General features: G+C 36.5%; 2 protein-coding genes and 2 pseudogenes across 6 annotated transcripts; 2 read left to right on the top strand and 2 right to left on the bottom strand.

The window, feature by feature from the left end:
* Nucleotides 1–629: 629 nt before the first annotated feature.
* On the top strand, nt 630–3,190 carry LOC107643229 (pentatricopeptide repeat-containing protein At3g22690 pseudogene; annotated as a pseudogene). The gene has a single exon (XR_015883671.1). The product of XR_015883671.1 is annotated as a pentatricopeptide repeat-containing protein At3g22690 pseudogene (transcript).
* LOC148563529 (protein RDM1-like) lies at nt 3,179–5,907 on the bottom strand. 4 transcript variants are annotated; one of them, XM_088488728.1, is made up of 5 exons: nt 5,709–5,907; nt 5,477–5,643; nt 4,847–4,920; nt 4,386–4,619; nt 3,179–3,754 (listed from the first exon to the last, which is right to left on the bottom strand). In XM_088488728.1, exons 4-5 carry the CDS (start codon nt 4,483–4,485, stop codon nt 3,366–3,368), a joined length of 489 nt encoding a protein of 162 aa, XP_088344854.1. In that variant the 5' UTR covers nt 4,486–4,619; nt 4,847–4,920; nt 5,477–5,643; nt 5,709–5,907; the 3' UTR covers nt 3,179–3,365. The 4 variants fall into 4 exon arrangements, with proteins under 4 accessions (XP_088344854.1, XP_088344855.1, XP_088344857.1 ...); XM_088488729.1 differs by having other exon boundaries at nt 4,386–4,616; XM_088488731.1 differs by having other exon boundaries at nt 4,386–4,504.
* Nucleotides 5,908–11,950: 6,043 nt separating this feature from the next.
* LOC107640303 (pentatricopeptide repeat-containing protein At3g22670, mitochondrial-like) lies at nt 11,951–15,269 on the top strand (annotated as a pseudogene).
* Nucleotides 15,270–15,636: 367 nt separating this feature from the next.
* Nucleotides 15,637–20,715, bottom strand: ATSUV3 (ATP-dependent RNA helicase). The gene is made up of 16 exons (XM_088488491.1): nt 20,338–20,715; nt 20,132–20,261; nt 19,792–19,913; nt 19,514–19,704; nt 19,042–19,182; nt 18,723–18,845; nt 18,524–18,601; nt 18,088–18,256; nt 17,785–17,897; nt 17,504–17,584; nt 17,178–17,243; nt 16,812–16,876; nt 16,475–16,520; nt 16,278–16,394; nt 15,968–16,059; nt 15,637–15,880 (listed from the first exon to the last, which is right to left on the bottom strand). Exons 1-16 carry the CDS (start codon nt 20,384–20,386, stop codon nt 15,763–15,765), a joined length of 1,701 nt encoding a protein of 566 aa, XP_088344617.1. The 5' UTR covers nt 20,387–20,715; the 3' UTR covers nt 15,637–15,762.
* Between the last annotated feature and the right edge of the window lie 592 nt (nt 20,716–21,307).

Genomic DNA, 21,307 nt, shown 5'->3' with positions numbered 1-21,307 from the left:
TTTATTTTTTAAAAATTATATTTTATTATATATAATTTATAAAAAAATATTTATAAAATTTGAATTTAAAAATTTCGATTAAAATATAAAATATTTATCATATTAATTAACTCGATGTTTATTATTATTATTATATATTTAATTAATTATAAAAAAGTATATTAACAAGACACATTATATTAATATATTTATTAAGTTAATTATAACATCGGTTATCTTATCAAAGTTTAAATTTTAAGTTTAAATAATAAACAACTTCAAAAATTGGTTAAGAAAAAAAAAAAGAAAATTTCAAATTTTAAATTAAAAAAAAACTAATAATAAATAGAATCATATTAACCAAATAGCGCCTTAGTTTAAACTTGAAAATTTAAAATCATCTAACTTTAAAAAAACTAGAACTATTTGGTTATTAAAAAAAAATTAAAAAATAAATTTAAAGCACATAAGCAAGTAAATTATTAATTATTTTATTCATTTTTATATTTTTTAATTTTAAAATTTGTAATTAAATTCTTATATTAAATAAAAACGTATAATTAAATCTTTAGTAATTGTTATTTTTTAAAAAATATTAATTTTAAAATATTTATTTTTACAATTTTCTCCCATTCAACTTATACACACACAAACATGGCCGCGACGGCCCTTCCTCCCTCTTGTGTGGCCATTTCCCCAGCTACCCAGCCTCCGAAACCCATCACCAGCACGTCATTTCTAAAGGTTATTGGAAGTTGCGACACCCTCACGGAGCTCAAGCAGTTACACTGCCACTTCATCAAGAATGGCCTTTCTCACAGCGCTTCTTACCTCAACAACCTCATCGCCGCTTACGTCGACGTGGGAACCTACCACAGCCTCGACTACGCTCGAAAATCTTTCGATTATTTCTATGAAGAAACAGCCGCAGTTTCCTTGTTCGCCTGCAACTCTCTGCTCAGAGGTTACGCTTCAACTGGCCTTTGCGACCAAGCTATCTTGCTCTACATTCACATGGCGGAGATGGGCATTTTACCCGATAAGTTCACCTTCCCGTCCTTGCTGAGTGCGTGCTCCAAAGTTATGGCTTTTGCTGAGGGTCTTCAAGTTCATGGCGCTCTTCTTAAGATGGGTTTCCAGGGAAATATCTTCGTCAGAAACTCTCTCATACATTTCTACGCGGAATGTGGCAGAGTTGACTTGGGACGCAAGGTGTTTGATGGAATGCTTGAGAGAAATGTTGTGTCTTGGACTAGTTTGATCAATGGGTATGTTGGGAGGGACTTGCCCAAGGAAGCTGTTTCTCTGTTCTTTGAGATGGTTGACACTGGGATTCAACCCAATCCGGTTACTATGGTTTGTGTTATATCTGCTTGTGCCAAGTTGAAGGATCTTGATTTGGGGAAAAAAGTTTCTTCTTATATTGGTAAGTTGGGGGTCAAGCTTAATGCTGTCATGGGGAATGCACTCGTTGATATGTACATGAAATGTGGAGATATAGATAATGCAAGCAAAATTTTTTATGAATGTGTTGATAGGAATTTGGTTATGTACAATACTATCATGTCGAATTATGCCCAACATGGGCTGCCAGCTGAAGTGCTAGTAGTTTTGCGTGAAATGCTGCAACAGGGACCATGCCCAGATAAGGTAACAATGTTATCTACAATTGCGGCCTGCGCGCAGTTAGGTGATCTAATTGTTGGGAAGTCGTCCCATGCTTATGTCTTAAGAAATGGACTTGAAGGCTGGGAAAACATTTCCAATGCCATCATAGACATGTACATGAAATGTGGTGAGAGAGAATCTGGGTGCAAGGTATTTGAGCAGATGCCAAACAAGACAGTGGTGACGTGGAATTCGCTAATTGCTGGTTTGATCAGGGATGGTGATGTGGAATTAGCTTGGAAAATCTTTGATGAGATGCCAGAGTGTGATCTTGTCTCTTGGAATACTATGATTGGTGCTTTGGTTCAAGTAAGCATGTTTCAGGAAGCAATTGAGCTATTCAGGGAGATGCAAAACCAGGGAATTGAAGCAGACAGAGTGACCATGGTTGGTGTTGCTTCTGCTTGTGGATATCTAGGAGCTCTTGATCTTGCTAAGTGGGTCTATACCTACATTGAGAGAAATGACATTCAGATTGACAAGCAGCTTGGCACAGCTTTGGTTGATATGTTTTCTAGGTGTGGTGATCCCCAGAGTGCTTTGCGTATTTTCACGAAAATGGACAAACGGGATGTGTCAGCTTGGACTGCTGCCATCGGCGTTATGGCAATGGAAGGAAATACAAAGGGGGCAATTGAGCTTTTCAATGAGATGCTCAAACAAGGGGTTAGACCAGACGATGTTGTTTTTGTGGCATTATTGACTTCATGTAGCCATGGTGGCTCTGTGGACCAAGGTAGGCAACTTTTCAGGTCAATGAAGACAACTCATGGAATTAGTCCTCGGATTGTTCACTATGGATGTATGGTTGATTTGCTTGGTCGAGCTGGGTTGTTGGAAGAAGCTCTTGATGTTATACAAAGTATGCCTATGGAACCTAATGATGTTATATGGGGCTCTCTTGTAGCTGCTTGTCGGAAACATAATAATGTCGAAATGGCACAATATGCAGCTGAGAAGATAACTCAACTGGACCCTGGAAAGGTTGGCATTCATGTGTTGTTATCCAACATATATGCATCAGCTGGAAAATGGAATGAAGTTGCAAGAGTGAGGCTGCAGATGAAAGAAAAAGGGATCCAGAAAGTGCCTGGATCAAGCTCAATAGAGGTTCAGGGACAGATACAAGAGTTTACCTCGGGTGATGAATCGCACGCAGAGTATACTCAAATTGGATTAATGCTACAGGAGATAAACTGCAGGCTAAGCGAGGCTGGATACGTCCCTAATACAACCAATGTCTTACTTGATGTTGATGAGCAGGAGAAAGAGCATTTGCTCAGTAGGCACAGTGAAAAACTAGCCATGGCTTATGGACTCATCACTACTGATCAAGGTGCACCCATAAGGGTTGTCAAAAATCTTAGAATGTGTTCTGATTGTCACTCATTTGCTGAATTAGTGTCAAAATTATACAGTAGGGAAATCATTGTTAGAGATAATAATAGGTACCATTTTTTCAGGGATGGATTTTGTTCTTGTAGAGGTTATTGGTAATCGGTTAATATAAAGTGGGATTTCTCACATCTGATTGACAAATCAATTTACTCTTGACCATTGAACTAGAATATTCACATACAACAGAAAAAAGAAGCCCCAAAACAGATGACTAGTCAAACAAAAGAATTGGGACGAGATGATCAAGAGAGCTGTTCAAGTTTTCTTTGCCAAAACCTAGCAAGTAAACATTTTGCAGGATACTTAACAAAGCCTTTAAACTAACTGGTTTCACAATGCTTCTCTAAAGTTGGAAAAATGGCATCAACAGAACAATTGTACATTGGATCCAGCTTCCAAAGTTCGGCAATCTGAAAATGCGATGATGTCTGTCGATGGACTTCTTCCATGAGCCAGATGGTGGCTTCGGCTTTGGTCGGATGAATCAAGTTGTCTAAGGGTTTGTATTCATCCTTGCTGTTAAGTCTCAACTGATCCCATTGCTTCAGGATAACATTTGTGAGGTAATGGAGAGGCTGCCCATAGAGTTGCTTTATTGATTTGCCTAATCCCATCCATGAATTAAACGGGATGACAGAGCCTCGTTGACTTGGTATTGGTATCTGCTTCATGTACTCCTGATATATTTCTGCCCGTCTAATGAGTATATCTGCACTCAAGCATGAGCTTATGAATAATTATATTCATAAGAATGCAAAGCAGCATATGGTCTATAGATAATAAGAAACGCGTGCACAATTTATTTCCAAACCACTCATCGAAAGAGTTTTACGTGTTTTCTGAGCCGATATTGTTGTAGTTGAAGCAATCATCAAAACAAATAATTCGGAGAATGTGTAAAAAATACCAAAACATAACACATCACTTATTGATTATTTGGTTACACATGTTATGGGCATTGAAAGCTACATAATTGTATTACAACAAAAATTAACTTTGCATTAGTAATAAGAAACAAAAAATTTGAGAGTAAATAACATGACACATGAATCAAACGGAAAGGATAGAGTGGTGGCATAAATACTTTTGATTTACTATTCTTGGAATGGGTTGATTCAAGTTTGTATAAGTTAAATGCGAGGTGGTGAATTTCATTGATTGTTGAAATTTTAATTACTCCAGGAAAGCACAAAAATCTATGCATGTAACCCTAGAAGTCATAGGAGTAGTAGTAAATAAGAGTTGAATAAGAATAACAAGATGATCTATGAGTGGAGTGAAATTGAAACTTGAAAGGCATTAATAACAATAATGGAGGAAAAAATGGAGGAGAAGACGACCTTGGGAGGTGAGGTCAATGGAGGTAATTGGGAGAGGAATGTCGTTGGAAGAAGAATCAGGATTCTGAACAGGCTCATCCCATGGAGAGCTCCTCTTCATTGCTAAACCCTTTCTGGGTCTGGAATCAGTGAAAGAGAGACTGATTTTGCACGCACTTCCCACTTACACCCACAGCTGCTTCTATACCTTTAAATGCATCGTTGCACCAATACAGGCATACAGCTGTGGTACTACTAAAAAATAAAATTGGTGACTGACTAAATGTTAAGTCAGAATAATATGATTGCATTATATTTTTCAAAATAAAATAAGAGAATATAGAGTTTAATTCAATTAGTATACCCAAAATACTAGTTAACATAAACATTAAATATCACTTGATAAATACAAACCCAATAACCTTTACATTTCTTAAAAAGAAAACTACATGATTTGTAAGAAAAGAACTTAAAAGAATCACCTGCAATCAAAGTCGTCAGGTCACCAGTACATCAAACAGCATCCATGATTCAATTCAAGTTCTGCGGCCACAACCTATAAGCAAAGAGAACAAAAGATTAAACATAGTTTCTTTATCACCAATAGTTGTCAGAACCGAACTGGTAATCGAACTGATCAGACTACTGAGTCACTAGTTTAACCGGTAAGTAACCGGTCCTACTTAAATAAAAATATAAAATAGTCAATTAACAAGTATTAAACCTACATTAATAGAAAATATATCTTCACTAACACAGTAACAACAATCGACAATTATCAATTTTTAAAAGTAACTAATAGGAAAATTTCAATTAGCATTACACCTACATTAAAACAATTAAATAAGAGTAACAATCAAATATTAAACCTAAATTAAAACAGCATCAATTAAGTATTAAACTTACATTAAAACAACAGCAACAATCAAGTATCAAGTATTCTATGCAAATTCCAATTAGCATCAAATTTCTATTTTAAACTTACATTAAAACAGCAACAATTTATATACAAATTCCAATTGCTTTCAAATTTGCGATCAAGTGTCATTCTATACAAATTCCAATTAACATCAATTTATATATTCTACACTGCATTGAAAAAAAAAGCTCACCTCTGCAGAAGTTCAGAAGCAGAACCAAAGCCTCAGTGTTCCAATAAAATGTCACAGTATTCCGATCACAGAACCAAAGCCAGAGGAAGCACGAGGCAGAGAGGGTCAGAATCAGCAAAAAATAACCATTGCAGCTACATTAAAACCGGATCAACAGCTACAATCACCTGAATGGCCAAATCATTAAAAATTATAATTGAATAACTAAAAAAAATAGAAAAAAAAAACTCACTTTGGCCGCACACAGAGAAGAGGGAGACAGGAACCAAGCCACGGCGAAGCACAGCGGAAGATGCGAGCGGCGCGGTGATGCAGAAGAAGACGCGAGCGGCGAAGAGGGGATGAGGGCCGGCGAGAGGCTGCGACAGAGAAGTTGAGGCTTTGAGCTCTGCCTCTGCCGTGTTTTAGTGCCGGGAGTGTGAGACAGTAGGTTGGAGGGGGGCTTCTTTGAACATTAGGGATTTTTTTTTTTTAATTTTAATTTCGAACCGGTTTTCAATACAGGGCCGGTCAAACCGGTTTTCATTGGATTTTATTCTTCTCCGATTCTATGCTCAACTCGGACTGATCTTGAGATCGGTTCCCCGGTTTTTCAATCCGACTACCATCATCAATCCGGTTTTTATATCTATGCTCTCAACTGTCATAATTGATGTTGATATCAATTTAATCTTTAGTTTAGTAATTACATAACTTGATAACATAGGAATCTAATGAGAAAGCAAAGCTATGATTCAATTTGTCTTGATGCATTTGATGACCATTTGGATTGGATATTGAAAGATTCACCACCGTTTTTAACTCTTGAAGAGGTTGATACTCTACGAAATGATTTGGCAAATATGTCCTGAAGAGTGACGAGGGTGAGGTCGTGATTCATGAGGGTGAAAGTGAGGCCGTGAGGGACTGCCAATTGTATAGCTCGAACGACGGAGAGCTGACGGAGAGACGAGGTTGGCTGGTGGGGTATCGGCGGTTACACTAGCTCAAAGAGTCTCAGATGCCATTAGAGATTTGGAGGCAATGGGGGAAGGGGGATTAGCCTAGGGTCTTTCACAATTTCAACGAAAGGGGGGAGGGGTGGGATGAAATGGAACGACACTGTTTCAACATTTTAAAAAAATTTTACCACCCGGACCGGGTCAAATCACCCGGCCGGGTCACCATTTTTCATCAAAACTCGTCGGGTCGAACCGGGTTCCACCGGGTTCATTGCACGGCCGGTTCAACGAGTGGCTCGGCTCGGCCAGATGACCGGATTTCCGGTCGAATCGACCGGGTCAAGCCGGGTTTGATAACTATGGTTTTAGTCACTGATTCACTAGTCCAACCAATTCAACCGTGGTTCAATAGGAAAAATTGTTATAATAAAATAATAAATAAATTATAAATAAATATTTTAAAATATAATTTTAGTCTACTATAAATCTAAGATGTCTTCTAAATTTAAAATACTACATAAAATGTCATCAAGCAAAGGCTTATGAACTTGTTTAAGTACAAACTCAAAATTTAAACACAAAAAGTCAAAAACAAAACAGCAACAATTCAATCTCCAGCAGCACATCACTACGCAAAGAAATCACAAAACACTATATAACTAAAATCAATAAATCATGAAGACAGTCACCATCTAAGCATAATTAAGTTACAAAATAGTAAAACACAAACACAAATACAAAATAGCAGCAATTCAGTCTCCAATAGCATATCACTAAGCAAAAAAATCACAAAATCCTATATAACTGAAATCAATAAATCATGAAGACAGTCACCATCTAGGCATAATTAAGTCACAAAACAGTAAAACACAAACACAAAATAGCAACAATTCAATCTCCAGCAGCACATTACTATGCAAATTACAAAGAAATTACAAAATCCTACATAACTGAAATCAATAAATCATGAAGACATTCACCATCTAAGCATAATTAAATCACAAAATAGTAAAACACAACACAAACACACATACAGCAAAGAAATCACAAAACATCAGCACAACAACAGCACAACAAAACAGCCAAAACTAATCAACTAATCATTCAATAAAATCACAAAACATTCAATAATCAATTAATAAACCTGTAATTTGATTTCCGAATAGAGCATTAAAAAAATAAAAAAAAACGAACAAGTGAGTAGTGAGCATTGACCTTTGGTCTGAGATGGCGAGCACGACGGCGAGTAGAGTTAGCAGAAAAAGACGACCGCAAGCAGAGAGCAGACGACGACGACGGCGAGGAGAGAGCATATGAACACGACAGTGAGCAGAGATTAGACAAAGACGACAGTAAGCAGAGAGCAGACGAAGACGATAGCTAGCACGACAGCGAGCAGACAAAGATGACGGATGCTTGAGGAAGAAGTTGCGCGTCTGCGATTGGTGAGTCTGAGAGAAAACGGGGATTGGAGACTTAGAGAACTCCGATAGGATGAAGAGAGAAGCCCAGGTGCGACGGACGGCAGTAATGGCTCCCATGGGCAGCTCATATTTGTTGTTTTCTGAAATCTCAAATCTTAAGGAAGGGGTGGTGGCGGCCTGGCGGGGTCACAAGGTTGGCATCTTTCTTTCCTTTTTTTTTGTTTAAAGCTTATCGAAACAGCATCTTTCAATAAAACCCATCGATTCAACGGTTCACATCCAATTTCTAATTGAACAGTTTCAGGTGATGAACCAAAGCATTGATGCTATCGGTTCACGGTTAGATTGGTCCAACTGATTAGTCTGGTCTGATTTTCAGAACTATGATCTTCTATTATGCTAGGACATAATGTAATTCTATGTGTAATGGGCATCGTTGTCATTATGTATTGTCAGGGATGAAACAAAACATTCCTCACTTCAAAAAAATGTAGTTTTGAATGATGGGAACCAAATTGTCCCATTACCTTTTTAAAACAGACAATGTCAGCTCCATAATAGAGACATAAGTGATACATGAGTATCTGGCCTGCCACATCAACCAACTCTATTACGTTTGGCTAAGAAAATTATACGGGAGGACTCATATGTCATGCAATTCAAATGACGAGGGATAGTTTTGTATTTTTCAATTTTGAATAACGCATTTGTTCTTGAATTAAAAGGTCATATATCTATATTTCACTTTTTCAAAAATAAAAGACAAATAAAGGTTACCTATGTTTTAAACATAAACTAGTCAGCTATCAATAAAAGGTCAGCTTCGGCCACTGAGTAAAACTTGTGACCATAGTTATAAAAGTTGGACCGATTCAGACAATCGGATCGAAAAATTGGTGACCCGGCCTCAAAATTGATTTGGGTTGAACATAAGATCTAAAAAGGATAAGAACCAATAAAATCGATTTGATCTGACCGGTTTTATTAAAAACTGATAAATCGACGGATTTTATTAAAAATTAATAAATCGACAAGTTTTTGAATGAGAACCGGTTCAAAATTAAAATTCTTTGAAAAAAAAAACTACTCTTCAAAGAAGCCACCCTCCAAGGCTCCAACCTACTCTTCAAAGCCTCAATCTTTTCTGTCGTTGCCTCTCGCTGGCCCCGTCTCGGCGCCGCGCCGTACGCGTCTTCTTCTGCATCACCGCGCCCTTCTACTGTGCTTCACTGTGTCTTAGTCCTCTGTTTCCCTCTTCCTTGTGTGCAGTCAAGGTGAGTTTTTTTTAGTTATTTGATGATTAATTTTTAATGATTTAGCCATTTGAATGATTGCTGCTACAAATCCTGTTTTAATATAGTTACAATGGTTAATGTTTGTTAATTTTGACCCTCTTTGCCTCATGCTTCTTCTGGCTTTGGTTCTGTGATCGGAATACTATGAAATTCTATTAGAACATTGAGGATTTGATTTTGCTTTTGAATTTCTACAGAGGTGAGCTTTTATTTATTTACTTTTTCAATGTTGTGTAGCATAGATAAATTGACGTTAATTGGAATTTATATAGCATGATACTTTCGCAAATTTAAAAGCAATTAGAATTTGTATATAAATTGTTGCTATTTTAATATAAGTTTAAAATAGAAATTTGATGCTAATTGAAATTTGTATAGAATATTTTATTGTTGTTGTTTTAATATTGCAATTATTATTGTTTTAATGTATAATACTTAATTGATGTCCTTTTAATGTAGGTTTAATATTTGATTGTTATTCTTATTTAATTATTTTAATATAAACTTAACGTTAATTGAAATTTTTTTATTAGTTATTTTTAAAAATTGATAATTGATTGTTGTTAGTATGTTAGTGAAAATATATATTTTCTATCGGGCGCGCTACACATTCATGTAATCATGTAACCAAGTTGGCCCAAGTTCAAATAGAGTCACGCGCAGTAATGACGAGTTCAAACACACGCTCAAAAACCCTTCGTTACTTCGCGTTCATTATGAAAAAACGTTACTTCTTCCTCAACACGAAATCGCTCCCCTTCTTCGAATCTCTCTCAAAATCACTCAAATTTAAGTCATGTTCTCTGCGAAAACCACTACTGGAGAAGAATCGCGAGAAGATTTGGCAAAGAACAACCAGAAACGAACAAAAGCAGCAACATAGATTTGCCTTCCTCCTCTTCCTCATTCTCCTCCTTTTTTTTTGTGTTCCTTCTTCTTCACGTGTTTTCTCATTATCTTCATTCTTTTATTGTTATTGCTGCTGTATTTTTTTTTTGTCTTTTCCTCTTTCTCTCCCTGGTGAAGAAGCAGTAGAAGGTGAGGAGGAAGAGTTTTAAATTGTGCAGAACAGAAATGAACCGAAATGGCCAACTCTACTGAACCGAACATCATTCATGTGCTGAATAAAACGTCATAAAATATTTAATCATCAAGAAAAATATTTCTACATGCACAAAGACTCAATTGAACACACTAACAATCAAGTAAATCAAAATGAGCAACTCCACTGAACCGAGCAACATTCATGTGCTGAATAAAACGTTATAAACATTCAATCATAAAGAATAACATTTTTCCATGCAAAAGAAGTCAACTGAACACATAACAATCAGGTGAACCAAAATGACCAACACCACTGAACCAAATACCAATCATGTGCTGAATAAAATATGATAAACATTCAATCAGTAATAAAAATATTTCTGCATGCACAAGGACTCAACTGAATACATTAATAATCAAGTGAATCAAAATGAGCAACTCCACTTAACCGAGCAAAATGTTGGTGTTGTTGGAGATGATTATAACAAAAGAAGAAGGAGAAGAAGAAGAAGAAGAATCTGCGTGCGCGAAGAAGAAGAAGCAGAAGAAGAACCTACGTGCGCGAATTTGAAAGAAGAAGGATGGGGAGGAAGAGGAGGAGAAATACTATTCTTGTTGATTGAAAGTCGATCACCATTTATTCACCACATGAATATTGTTCGGTTCGGTGGCCTTTGTGATTTTGATTCACCAAATAAATGTTGTTCGGTTCGGTAGCCTCCTTTTACTTTGTTCAGTGTTTAAGATTATTGTGATATCATGCAACAATCATTTCGTAGCTGTCTCAATGTAATAACCTCATTCAACTGATTTGAAGTTGAATCATTCATTGTTTCCATTCAGAAGTGTAGATCTAAGAAGAAAACGAAGAAGAAGAACGACGGATCTTATTACGTTAAATCTAATGCAGATCAATAATGAAGAATGCGAGCAGAGAAGAAAAATGCGAACAGAGGAGAACGACAAATTTTATTAGGTTGAAAAAGAAGAAGAAGAAGAAGAACAAAAACACGAGAAGAGAACAAGGTTTACGTTATATGAGGCGCGTGTATAACAAACGCGTAAGGGGGTTGGAGAGGCACGTCTGATTGAAGTTACTTGGATAACTTGGATGAAAAAATTACATGGATGTAGAGCTTTTCTGATTTTCTATTAATATAAGTTTAATGCTTGTTAAGTGATTATTTTATATTTTTATTTAAACATGATCAGATTAATTAATTTAATTTATAATCCACCAATTAACTAGTAATTTGGTAATCCGATTAGTTCAATCACTGATTCGGTTCTCACCTCTATTCCTAGTGCTGTACATGAATTGGATAATATCTGCGGTAATTAACCACATCCGATCCAAATTTTACGGATATTATCTAATTTGCAGAGCCATCGGATCAGATTATGGATTTGGCAGTGATATCTGCGGATCCGATCTGCATATCCACACGTCTCATATAAATAGCATAGTTTAAGAAAATAAACCCTAATATGATATGAATTTTAGTGTGTTGTTTTATGAATTTTATGATATCTTATTTTTAATTTTTTATGTTGTACTTTAACTTAGAATAATTAAACTTAGATCTTGTATTATTATTTTTCTTTCGTTATTCAAGAGAATTTTTATTGATAATATTTTAGGAATAAATAGGCTTAAACATGTAAAAAAATTAATTTTCTAAAATTAAAAAGACTTTAAAACAATTTTTTTTTAAATTATACAGATATATCCAACTTAAAAAAATTACAAATATCGTATCAATCCAATGAATGCGGTACAGATTGAATAGAATTATAAGCTATATACAATTCTATTCGTGTGCTGACTTCAAGCAAAGCCAAAATGCTCTCCAAATTACGATTCCTGAACCACTTCGTCCGCACTCCGCAAGAATCTTTCTACACGAACCACTGCTTTCAGTGGCTTCTACTGCTTCTCCAACACCGTGGCTGATTCAACCACGCAGCCAACCCCCGAGTTGTACGAACTCCCTGTTTGGGTCAAATTCTCCGAAAACCCAACCTCTCCCAATGGCGACTACGACGAAGACTTCGTTATCCCTTCACTTGCTCCTTGGGTCGACGGCCACCTCATTCATCCCACTCCCAAATTTGTCATCACCCCAACTTCCTAGCCAAACAACCTTGGAGAGGTCGAAGCAATCACCACCCTTCTAAAGGAAAAGCACCCATCTCCTGAGTGTTGGGAATAATACACCATTCCCCCTTAAGAAAATACCTTTTGCAGAGAAATAAAATAGACACAATCACAATACAAGAATTTAACGTGGAAAACCCCAATTATTGGAGAAAAAAACCACGGTCGTTGTCAAATGACAACCAAAGAATATCACTATGTGAAAATTGTTACAACACATAGACTTCTTTCTCTCTAACACCGGCACTCCAGTACACCCACACTTTCAAAGCAAATATTTAACTACACCTCACAACACTCTCTAATCAAAGAGTATAGAGGAAAAGAAAAGTCAGATACAAGCTTTAAGTGTTTCCAACTGGTGCAAAAAATATGGAGAACTTAGCCTCATATTTATAGCCTAGGTCACCCACTCCATTTGCTATCCTAAGAAATGTGGGACTAATTCAACCAAATCCTAACAATCTCCACCTTGATTGAAATAGTCACACATCTTCAGTTTCCATAGTCAACACCGACAATTCTTTGCTGCCATTGTCTATACCAACAATCATAGTTCAGAGAACTATCATACTCCACCATGAAAGTATACTCACTTGGAATTAGACCACTCCAAACATTTCGCCTTGGTATAGATCGAAACCTTGCTGAAAATTCATAGTGTAACTTCCAAATTGGCTTTTCCTGAAAGTTCTTCAGCCATCGACATAACTCCACCACACACCTTGCATCTCAACGCCAACCAATGCCCGTGTGCAATTGTGGACCCGATTGCCACAACTTATCCTTATCCATGGCAGTGCGGCAATACCATGAGGATACTTCTCCTTCAACGCCTTGTGCAAACCTGATTGTATCAACACATCCTTGACTTGTATTTGCTACAAGTCAAAATTGATTCTTCCATCAAATTTCTCTATTTCAAACTTCACAGCACTTGAATATCCTGACATTGTTGCAACTGTATACTAGAATAGTATAACTCAACTGTAGACCGTGCACTAGGAAGGGTCCCCAGGAAAGAGAGGTGGGTTACAATGGACACACTTAAATACCAAGTCTTTCCTTAGCCAGAACCTTTCCAAACTGCACTCTCATAGTGTCATACTGCCTTCCAGCAACAACAACAGCAACCAAAGATCAACCTCAAGCCACAGGACAAAATTCTTTTCTGATGTGGAAGGTCAGACTAGGCTGCAACTACAGAGCATACTAAGAATAAATCCCACCGAACCGAAGCTCTGATACCACATGTTGGGAATAGTACACCATTCTCCCTTGAGAAAATACCTTTCACAGAGAAATAAAATAGACACAATTACAACACAAGAATTTAACGTGAAAAACCCCAATTACTGGAGAAAAAAACCACGGCCATTGTCAAATGACAACAAAAGAATATCACTATGTGAAAATTGTTTCAACACATAGACTTCTTTCTCTCTAACACCGGCACCCCATTACACCCACACTCTCAAAGCAAATATGAGGAAAAGAAAAGTCAGATACAAGCTTTAAATGTTTCCGACTGGTGCAAAAAATATGGAGAATTTAGCCTCATATTTATAGCCTAGGCCACCCATTTGCTATCCTAAACAATGTGGAACTAATTCAACCAAATCCTAACCCTAAGAAAGTCGCTCAAGCACTTGCTCAACTGAGCGGTTTTAAGGTTTCAAAAGGTTTGGTTGAACAGATTCTGAAGAGATTCAGTAATGATTGGGTCTCGGCTTTTGGGTTTTTCACATGGGCAAAACAAACAGGTTATGAGCATTCTCCTCAACTATACATTTTCATGGTCGATATCCTGGCAAAGTCGAAGAATTTCGATCTCATGTGGGAGTTACTGGAGGAAATGGCTCATCTTCAACAAGGGTACGTTACCTCGGACACATTGGTTAAGGTTATGAGGAGGCTTGCAAAGGCTGGCAAGCATGAATATGCCATTTAAGTGTTTCGCAGAATGGGGAAGTTTGGTGTCAAACAGGACACAGCAATGTTGAATGCTCTCATGGATGCATTGATGAAAGGGAATAGTGTTGAGCATGCCCATGATGCTCTTTTGGAGTTCAAGGGTTCGGTTCCTTTGAATTCCCATTCTTTCAATGTTTTGATACATGGGTGGTGCAAAGTTAGGAAATTTGAATGGGCCAAGAAAGCAATGGAGGACATGAAGGAACATGGGTTTCACCCTGATGCGTTCTCATACACTACTTTCGTTGAATCATATTGCCGCGAGAAGGATTTTCGCAAAGTGGACCGAGTTATGGAGGAGATGAGGGGAAATGGTTGCACCCCTAATGCTGTGACTTACACAATTGTGATGCTTGCTCAAAGAAGCTTTGGAGTTGTATGGAAAGATGAAGGTTGATGGGTGTGTGCCTGACACGGCATTTTATAGCTCATTGATATTCATTCTTGGCAAAGCTGGTAGGATTAAAGATGCTCGTGATGTGTTTGAGGATATGCCAAAACAAGGTGTTGTGAGGGATGTGATGACTTACAATACTATGATTAGTATTGCTTGTACTCACCAGAGGGAAGAGACTGCCCTGAGGTTGCTCAAGGAGATGGAAGATAGCTCATGTAAGCCTGAACTTGAGACATATCATCCATTGTTGAAGATGTGCTGCAGGAAGAAGAGGATGAAGGTGCTCAGGTTTCTGTTGGATCACATGTTGAGAAATGACTTAAGCCCTGAAGTGGGAACTTACACGCTTTTGGTGCATGGTATGTGTAGAAGCGGAAAGCTTGAGAGTGCTTCCTCATTCTGAGTAGATGGTGTTGCAGGGATTAACTCCAAAGGAAGTCACGCTGAAGCTACTGCTGGGAGAACTCGACTCCAAGAACATGATCAAAGAGAAGCAACACATCGAGGATTTGATGGCACAGATCCAACGCAACAATCTCGTTACTAGTTAGTGGTGTTTCCGGAAGTAGGATTCAGTTCCAAGAAAGCAAATTTTCCTAGTGATTAGATTCCCTCATTTCACCCCCTCACCCCCCCCCCCCCCCTTTCCCATGAGAAAAAGGAACCTACATATTCTAAAAATGATACCAGTAACGGTGGTTCCTAACTTGTGCAAAGTTGGATTCATGAGTATGCTATATATACACCCATTTTGTAATTTTAAGGCAAGTGCGTTTTATAATACTCATGGTATAAAATTCCATGAAAGCTCTAAGCGAACAATGGAAGGAAATCACCCAAAGAGGGGAGGAGAAAAGAAAATCTCCAAGATTGACAAGCATTTTCAGTTGGATCTGTTATTCTATTGAAAGTGAAAAAAGAATCATATGAATTAATTTCTAATTTCCTTTTATGAAACAATGTAAACAGTATGAATACATGTAAAGGGAGGGAGGGAGAGAGGGGTTGTTAAAAAAGAATACATGTGTAGTCAAAGACTACGGGGGCAAGTAGCTATAAAGATCGCCTGGTGTGATGATGAGATGACAGAGAAGTCGACATTTTACGCGAAGGCAACCTTCTGGCCATTGGCATCTGCCACCCTAGTCTTTCCAGGAATTCTTCAATCAACCTTATAAATTCAAATTCATAAATATATCGTCAGGAGTAAAATGGGCAACACCGACATTAAGTCATTAACACAAGGCAAGAGACTCACATGCTACAAATGGCCTTTTGGGATGCAGCCAGCTCCCGATCTGGAAAAGATTCTTCCAATCGAAAACTCAACCAAACATAGAGATCAAGAACCTACCATTTAGGCACCATTTATAATATCAGTTGAAAAATGGACGTAAAAATATTTCACCAACCTAACGAAAGAAAATATTGCCCATTCCGTAAAGCACGAGATTATTAAAATGGTCATTGAAGTGATGGAAATTATGCATGACCATCACCTTTCAACCCAAAAAGAATTTTAAAGGTTATTTTTGAAAAAAAAAAAAAAAAAAAAGAAAAACTCTCACCTTGTGGATTGATTCAAGCTCCTTAAGAGCAGCCGGTGTCTTGGGCACAGTAAGTGTCCCTGGTGTAAATATTTCTCGAAGCCGAACAAGGCCTCTCTTTGCATAGTTCTCTGCAAACTGGTTCATCATAAGTTGTGTCATATTTATGACCATTCAAAGTAACGACAACATACTTTATGAAGAAATATTGTTACTACCTGTGTCAGGCCTTGAGCTGAGATCTCATCGTCCATGTCAGCTGGACTGAAAATTGGATTTGGTTAACAAGGAGACTTGTTAAGGAAGATTTCATTGAAAATTCAAGTTTTTAAAATTTTCAATACACTTTCAATGTATTGAATGCTTCAAAAACTTCCAAGTTACTATTCTTATCTACTTAAAGGCATTTGTTATCTAATTCCTTGAAATTTTTAAGGGATACAAAGTTCGGGCACCCTAATTTGTTCATTCCGTTGGGTTTTCAATTCATCTAACAATCCTATAAACTAGGCCTTACATTCTGAAAATTTATTATTTTCTGAAAACATAATGTACCTGATACAAAAAAGGTATTTATCATGCAATGATAGGGGGAATTCATCAATAACAGCAGCCACTTTCTAGTGCCACCATGTACCCACATAATAATTAAAAGAGAAGTCAATAAGCGATAATCAAATAATGGAAATATTTGGTAATTGATATTTCTGCTGAATAAAAAGGAAATACTTTTGGAAGAATTTCAAATGTACCAAGAACATCGATGTTCCAATGGTTTTAACCGTTGATCTCAATTATAAAAAATATATATAATTATTAATTGAAACCAACAGTTAAAATTACTAGAACACCTACATTTGAAAATTTTCCAATACTTCTATGCAATGGTGGCAATTAAATGGGTCTATAAAAAAGACATACCAATAATTGTTCACAATTAACAATGAAATAATTTGCGGATAATTTGGCATTGCCAAGGAAATGGTCCTGCAACATAAAAGAAATTTTAATCAACATTTAGTTTTGGGAATTACAAGATAAAAACATTTACAAGTTAACAGGTCTAGTGATCTTCAAGGTTGATAGTTTGATGGATAGAGCGGACAAATCATCTTGTTCTCTTAGCAAGTAATTACCAATCACCAAACTTGATACTTGCATTTGCATAGGGTAAACAATTTGACTGGTATACCAATAGATAAAAGATTGGAAGATAGGGCTGGCAGTAACAGGAAGATATACCATACCAGTATTTGACAGAAACCATATTCGGGATGCAGACGTGAATACATATACATTAGATCAAAAGTAGGAAGTAATCCAGCACACTGCATCAGATTAAGCGTTAAACATAAATCATCAAAATAGAAGTCTTGAAATAAAGAAATTTATTCATATCAAGTTATCAACAAAAGGCTTGACATAAAGTGATTCATACTTAAAGTGAGCCTTCTTGTTCATTTTTTCTTCTTCATCAACTTTTTTGGTCCAGGAACACATACATATACAGTGATCGAAGTCAAGTTACCTTTAAAGTGGGTGATGGGGAGTTTAAAGATGAATGAAGCAAGGGTAGATCCCCTGCATTTATGCATGTTACTTCTCCAACAGGAAAATTTGACCCATATCTACCAGCTCTCCCTGCAATAATATGCATTCAAAAACACCGGAATAAAATAAGATTCAAATATCCAAGTCTCCAAATTTGAATAGAATATAAAAATATAATTTGGTTAATTTCTAATAACATGACATAAAGAACAATTCTTGACTTTATTTTTTTTCTTTATTTCAAAAAGGTGTCTATCTACTTAGTTGAATCTTGTGTTACCTGCAATCTGTTTTATTTCAGGTACAGTCAGGTCCCGAAATTCAAAACCATCAAACTTCTTCAAGGTTGAAAATATGATCCTAGATATGTTTAAATTAAGACCCATTCCGATGGCATCACTGGCCACTAGAACATCAAACTCGCTTGTTGCATCATTGAACATGCTTGCCTGAAGTCCTAATTAAAATTTCAACTCAGAAAATCCTTAAGGGTTGCCATCCAAATACAATCCATTATAAATAACACTGGAGCACAACTGATTTTGCCTAGCATGATATTTATTGTCAATTGTTGGCACACGTGAAGTTTTCTAAATAAGGAAACAAATAGCATAAATTTTTGTATGGAAAGAGTAAAACTTGAAATTCAAATATCAGATTTCCGTGAAACAAGTGAAAGTCAACAGGGAAATTAAAACTTAGGTAAGAGTCCACACCTGCCTTGTTCGAGTTTCTGGTGGCAGCGAACCATATACTACTGAACAAAGATGCTTTCCTTGATTCTCAATTTTCTTCTGAACAATGTGAATGCCAACTTTTACTAGTTAGTCCATTGTGTATATAAGACAAGCGAATGAAATATGCAAGTAAATTCACAAAAAAAAATATTCTGATATAAAAATTGTAAGATCTCACCTTTAATTTGTAAATGTCTCGGCGTGAAAAGGTTACAATGCAATCACCATTTCTTATATTAGAATAGGATCCAAGAGGGACCTTCAATGGCACTAAGGGTGATAACCTCTCATAATAGTGAACCTGCAGCACACATGAGGGAGAGAATTTTATCGATCAGTAATTACCAAAATGGAAAATCCACAGGAATGAAAATAGCAATAACTATAATCAGTCTACTCTACTGGCTTGGCCCTCATTGCTTACTGCCACCACCACCAAAATAAAAGAAGAAAAGGAAATAATTGCTTGTTTGGTCTAGGCGATGTTTTTCTGATACCTCAACATCATCACCAGTAACTTTCAATATCTCTTGAATAAGGGGAACAGAAGCTGGATCACCACAGAGATGAAGTTCATCAGCAGCTATTCCTAATAAAGCACGTGTAAATGAATGACCTCTGCTAGTACATCCTAACATCTGGATGCAGAAAGATAGATGAAGATTAGTAGTGGAAATAAGTCACAACTAGTAGACCAATGAAAAACCTATAAGGTAGTATTTTCATTAAAAAAAAAAAAAAATCTCCCTGAGTTACCTATGCCTCCTCACATGTAGACACTTTACTGAAATAGATACTCTCTTAATTATAAATTTAATAACAGTTTTGAAACTGAAAAACTTACATGACACAATCAAGATGAGACTTGAACCTGAAACTTATAATCTAGCCTCATATGAAACCAAATGTTCCTACAAGCTACACAGGACACAATTTGAAAAAAGGATTCACAATGAAAAATTGACTTGCCTGAATTTCATCAACGACGGCACACTGATAATCAAATGATACATCGGCCATTTCTACTGTAACAGACTTATGTTTGGCACCATCAACCTCCTCTCTCTCCTGACCAGTAATAAGGTCACAAAGAACATTTGCCTTGTTCAGCCGTTTTGCTATCTCCCATGCCAACAATCTTAAAGGACCACAATATAAACCTGCATAGCGCAAAAATACTTAGCCCATTTACAAAGCTCTCATCCTCCCTCTTTCTTGGCTATCCTACACTGTAAAAATGGAGTTACCAGAATCACTTGACTCAAGTTGCTTCAAAGCCTGATGCGTTTTACCACTATTTGTGGGACCAACATGCAGGATAATCCTGCGATGTTTCCTTCTGGCCTGTGGATACCAAGTATGAGGGGAGCTAAAACAACCAAAAATCAATCATGAGGCTTCAGAACCATAAAATGATAAAATCAATATCAATGCCAGTGCAGCTTTTAACTTAATTATCAAATGATAAATAGCAATTAAGAATTTCAGTAACGAATACAAAAGAGCATTATCACAAACAGGTTTCGTGCAAAGTTCCGAAACTAATGTAAAGAGAGCAGATTGAAAAGCAATGCAATGTAAGCTTACGTCAAGTCAGTGAAATCGTTTCTGATGGAACCATGAGTAGAGGTGGTGTATGGATGCACCTTGGTGGAAGAAGCACTACTTAAGCAATCAAATTTGAATTGGAAGTAGGCACGAAGAGGATCCTTACTACCTGGAAACAAATTTGCACGGGGAATGAATAATTGGACGGAAATGATAGCCGGTAGAAGAGAGTAACGAGAGCGAACCTAGTAGAGAGCGAGAGAATATTTTGCGGCGAAGGAAGAAGGAAGCCATTAATATTGGAAGAGAAGAAAGTGAGTTGAAGAGAGAAGAAGAAGAAGAAGAAGAAGAAGAAGAAGAAGAAAGTCAAAAGAGGAAGAAATGGAAGAAGGGGATAAACATTAACATTAACACCACGCAATTGGCGTTAGGATGGATGATCGAAACACAACAGAAGCAGCGAACCTCGCTCTCTGCCTCCCTCCCCTCTCTCTCTCTCTCTCTCTCTCTCTCTCTCTCTCTCACCGCCAAAAAACTATTTTAGTAAGGAGCAGCTCCCGCAGCAAAGGAGAAAAGTGATTCAATTCAATTCAAGCTGCGAATATGCTTTTCCTTATTTTTTTAGATACCTAGCTCGATATAAGTAAAATTTCATAAGTATCACTTTATTGCGTGTAGGATAATGCGTACATGATCAGTTATCCAGTTATGCAATAATGCAATTTATATCCACCGATGCTATTAGAGTATTAGTTTTAGGCAGCATTTTAAAATCGTGACTATGTTTGTTAGTTTTTATATACATCATGAATTTAGACACAAATATGTATGTTGATGTCTTAAACTTATTTATTAGTTACCATTTGTTTCTCATGTTTTTAATTCTTTGTCTTATAATATATTTCTTTAGCTTTTTTTTATAAGACACATTTAGTTATTAATTACCATTTAGTTGTCATATATTTTTTTTTTTTTGGTCTAGTAATATATGTCTTTGGCTTTTCTTGTTGATAAGATAATTGTTACTAGTTCTATATAATAGTTGCAATATAATCTCTTTGCTTGCTTAACTGCAATATAATAGTTGCAATATATGTATGATTTTGGACTAGTTTAAATTTTATCTTATATCTCTATTTTTAATTATTTTAAAAACTGATTAAAGATAGACGCAATTTTATTTTTTATATTAATCTACTTTTTTACATGAAAAAA

This window comes from Arachis ipaensis, chromosome B5 (genome assembly GCF_059453495.1).
Source record: "Arachis ipaensis isolate K30076 ecotype BB chromosome B5, ASM5945349v1, whole genome shotgun sequence".
Taxonomy (NCBI): domain Eukaryota; kingdom Viridiplantae; phylum Streptophyta; class Magnoliopsida; order Fabales; family Fabaceae; genus Arachis; species Arachis ipaensis.
This window is presented reverse-complemented; position numbering and strand designations above follow the sequence as displayed.

Excerpts from the sequence above, each read along its gene's own strand:
- ATSUV3 (XM_088488491.1), bottom strand. The coding sequence starts at position 20,386 with ATGGCTTCCTTCTTCCTTCGCCGCAAAATATTCTCTCGCTCTCTACTA. Across the intron at positions 19,705-19,791 it reads ACTTGAGTCAAGTGATTCTG|GTTTATATTGTGGTCCTTTA; the intron begins GTAACTCCATTT and ends TGCGCTATGCAG. Across the intron at positions 16,395-16,474 it reads CAGCTCAAGGCCTGACACAG|TTTGCAGAGAACTATGCAAA; the intron begins GTAGTAACAATA and ends ATGATGAACCAG.
- LOC148563529 (XM_088488728.1), bottom strand. The coding sequence starts at position 4,485 with ATGAAGAGGAGCTCTCCATGGGATGAGCCTGTTCAGAATCCTGATTCT. Across the intron at positions 3,755-4,385 it reads CATTGACCTCACCTCCCAAG|ATATACTCATTAGACGGGCA; the intron begins GTCGTCTTCTCC and ends GCTTGAGTGCAG.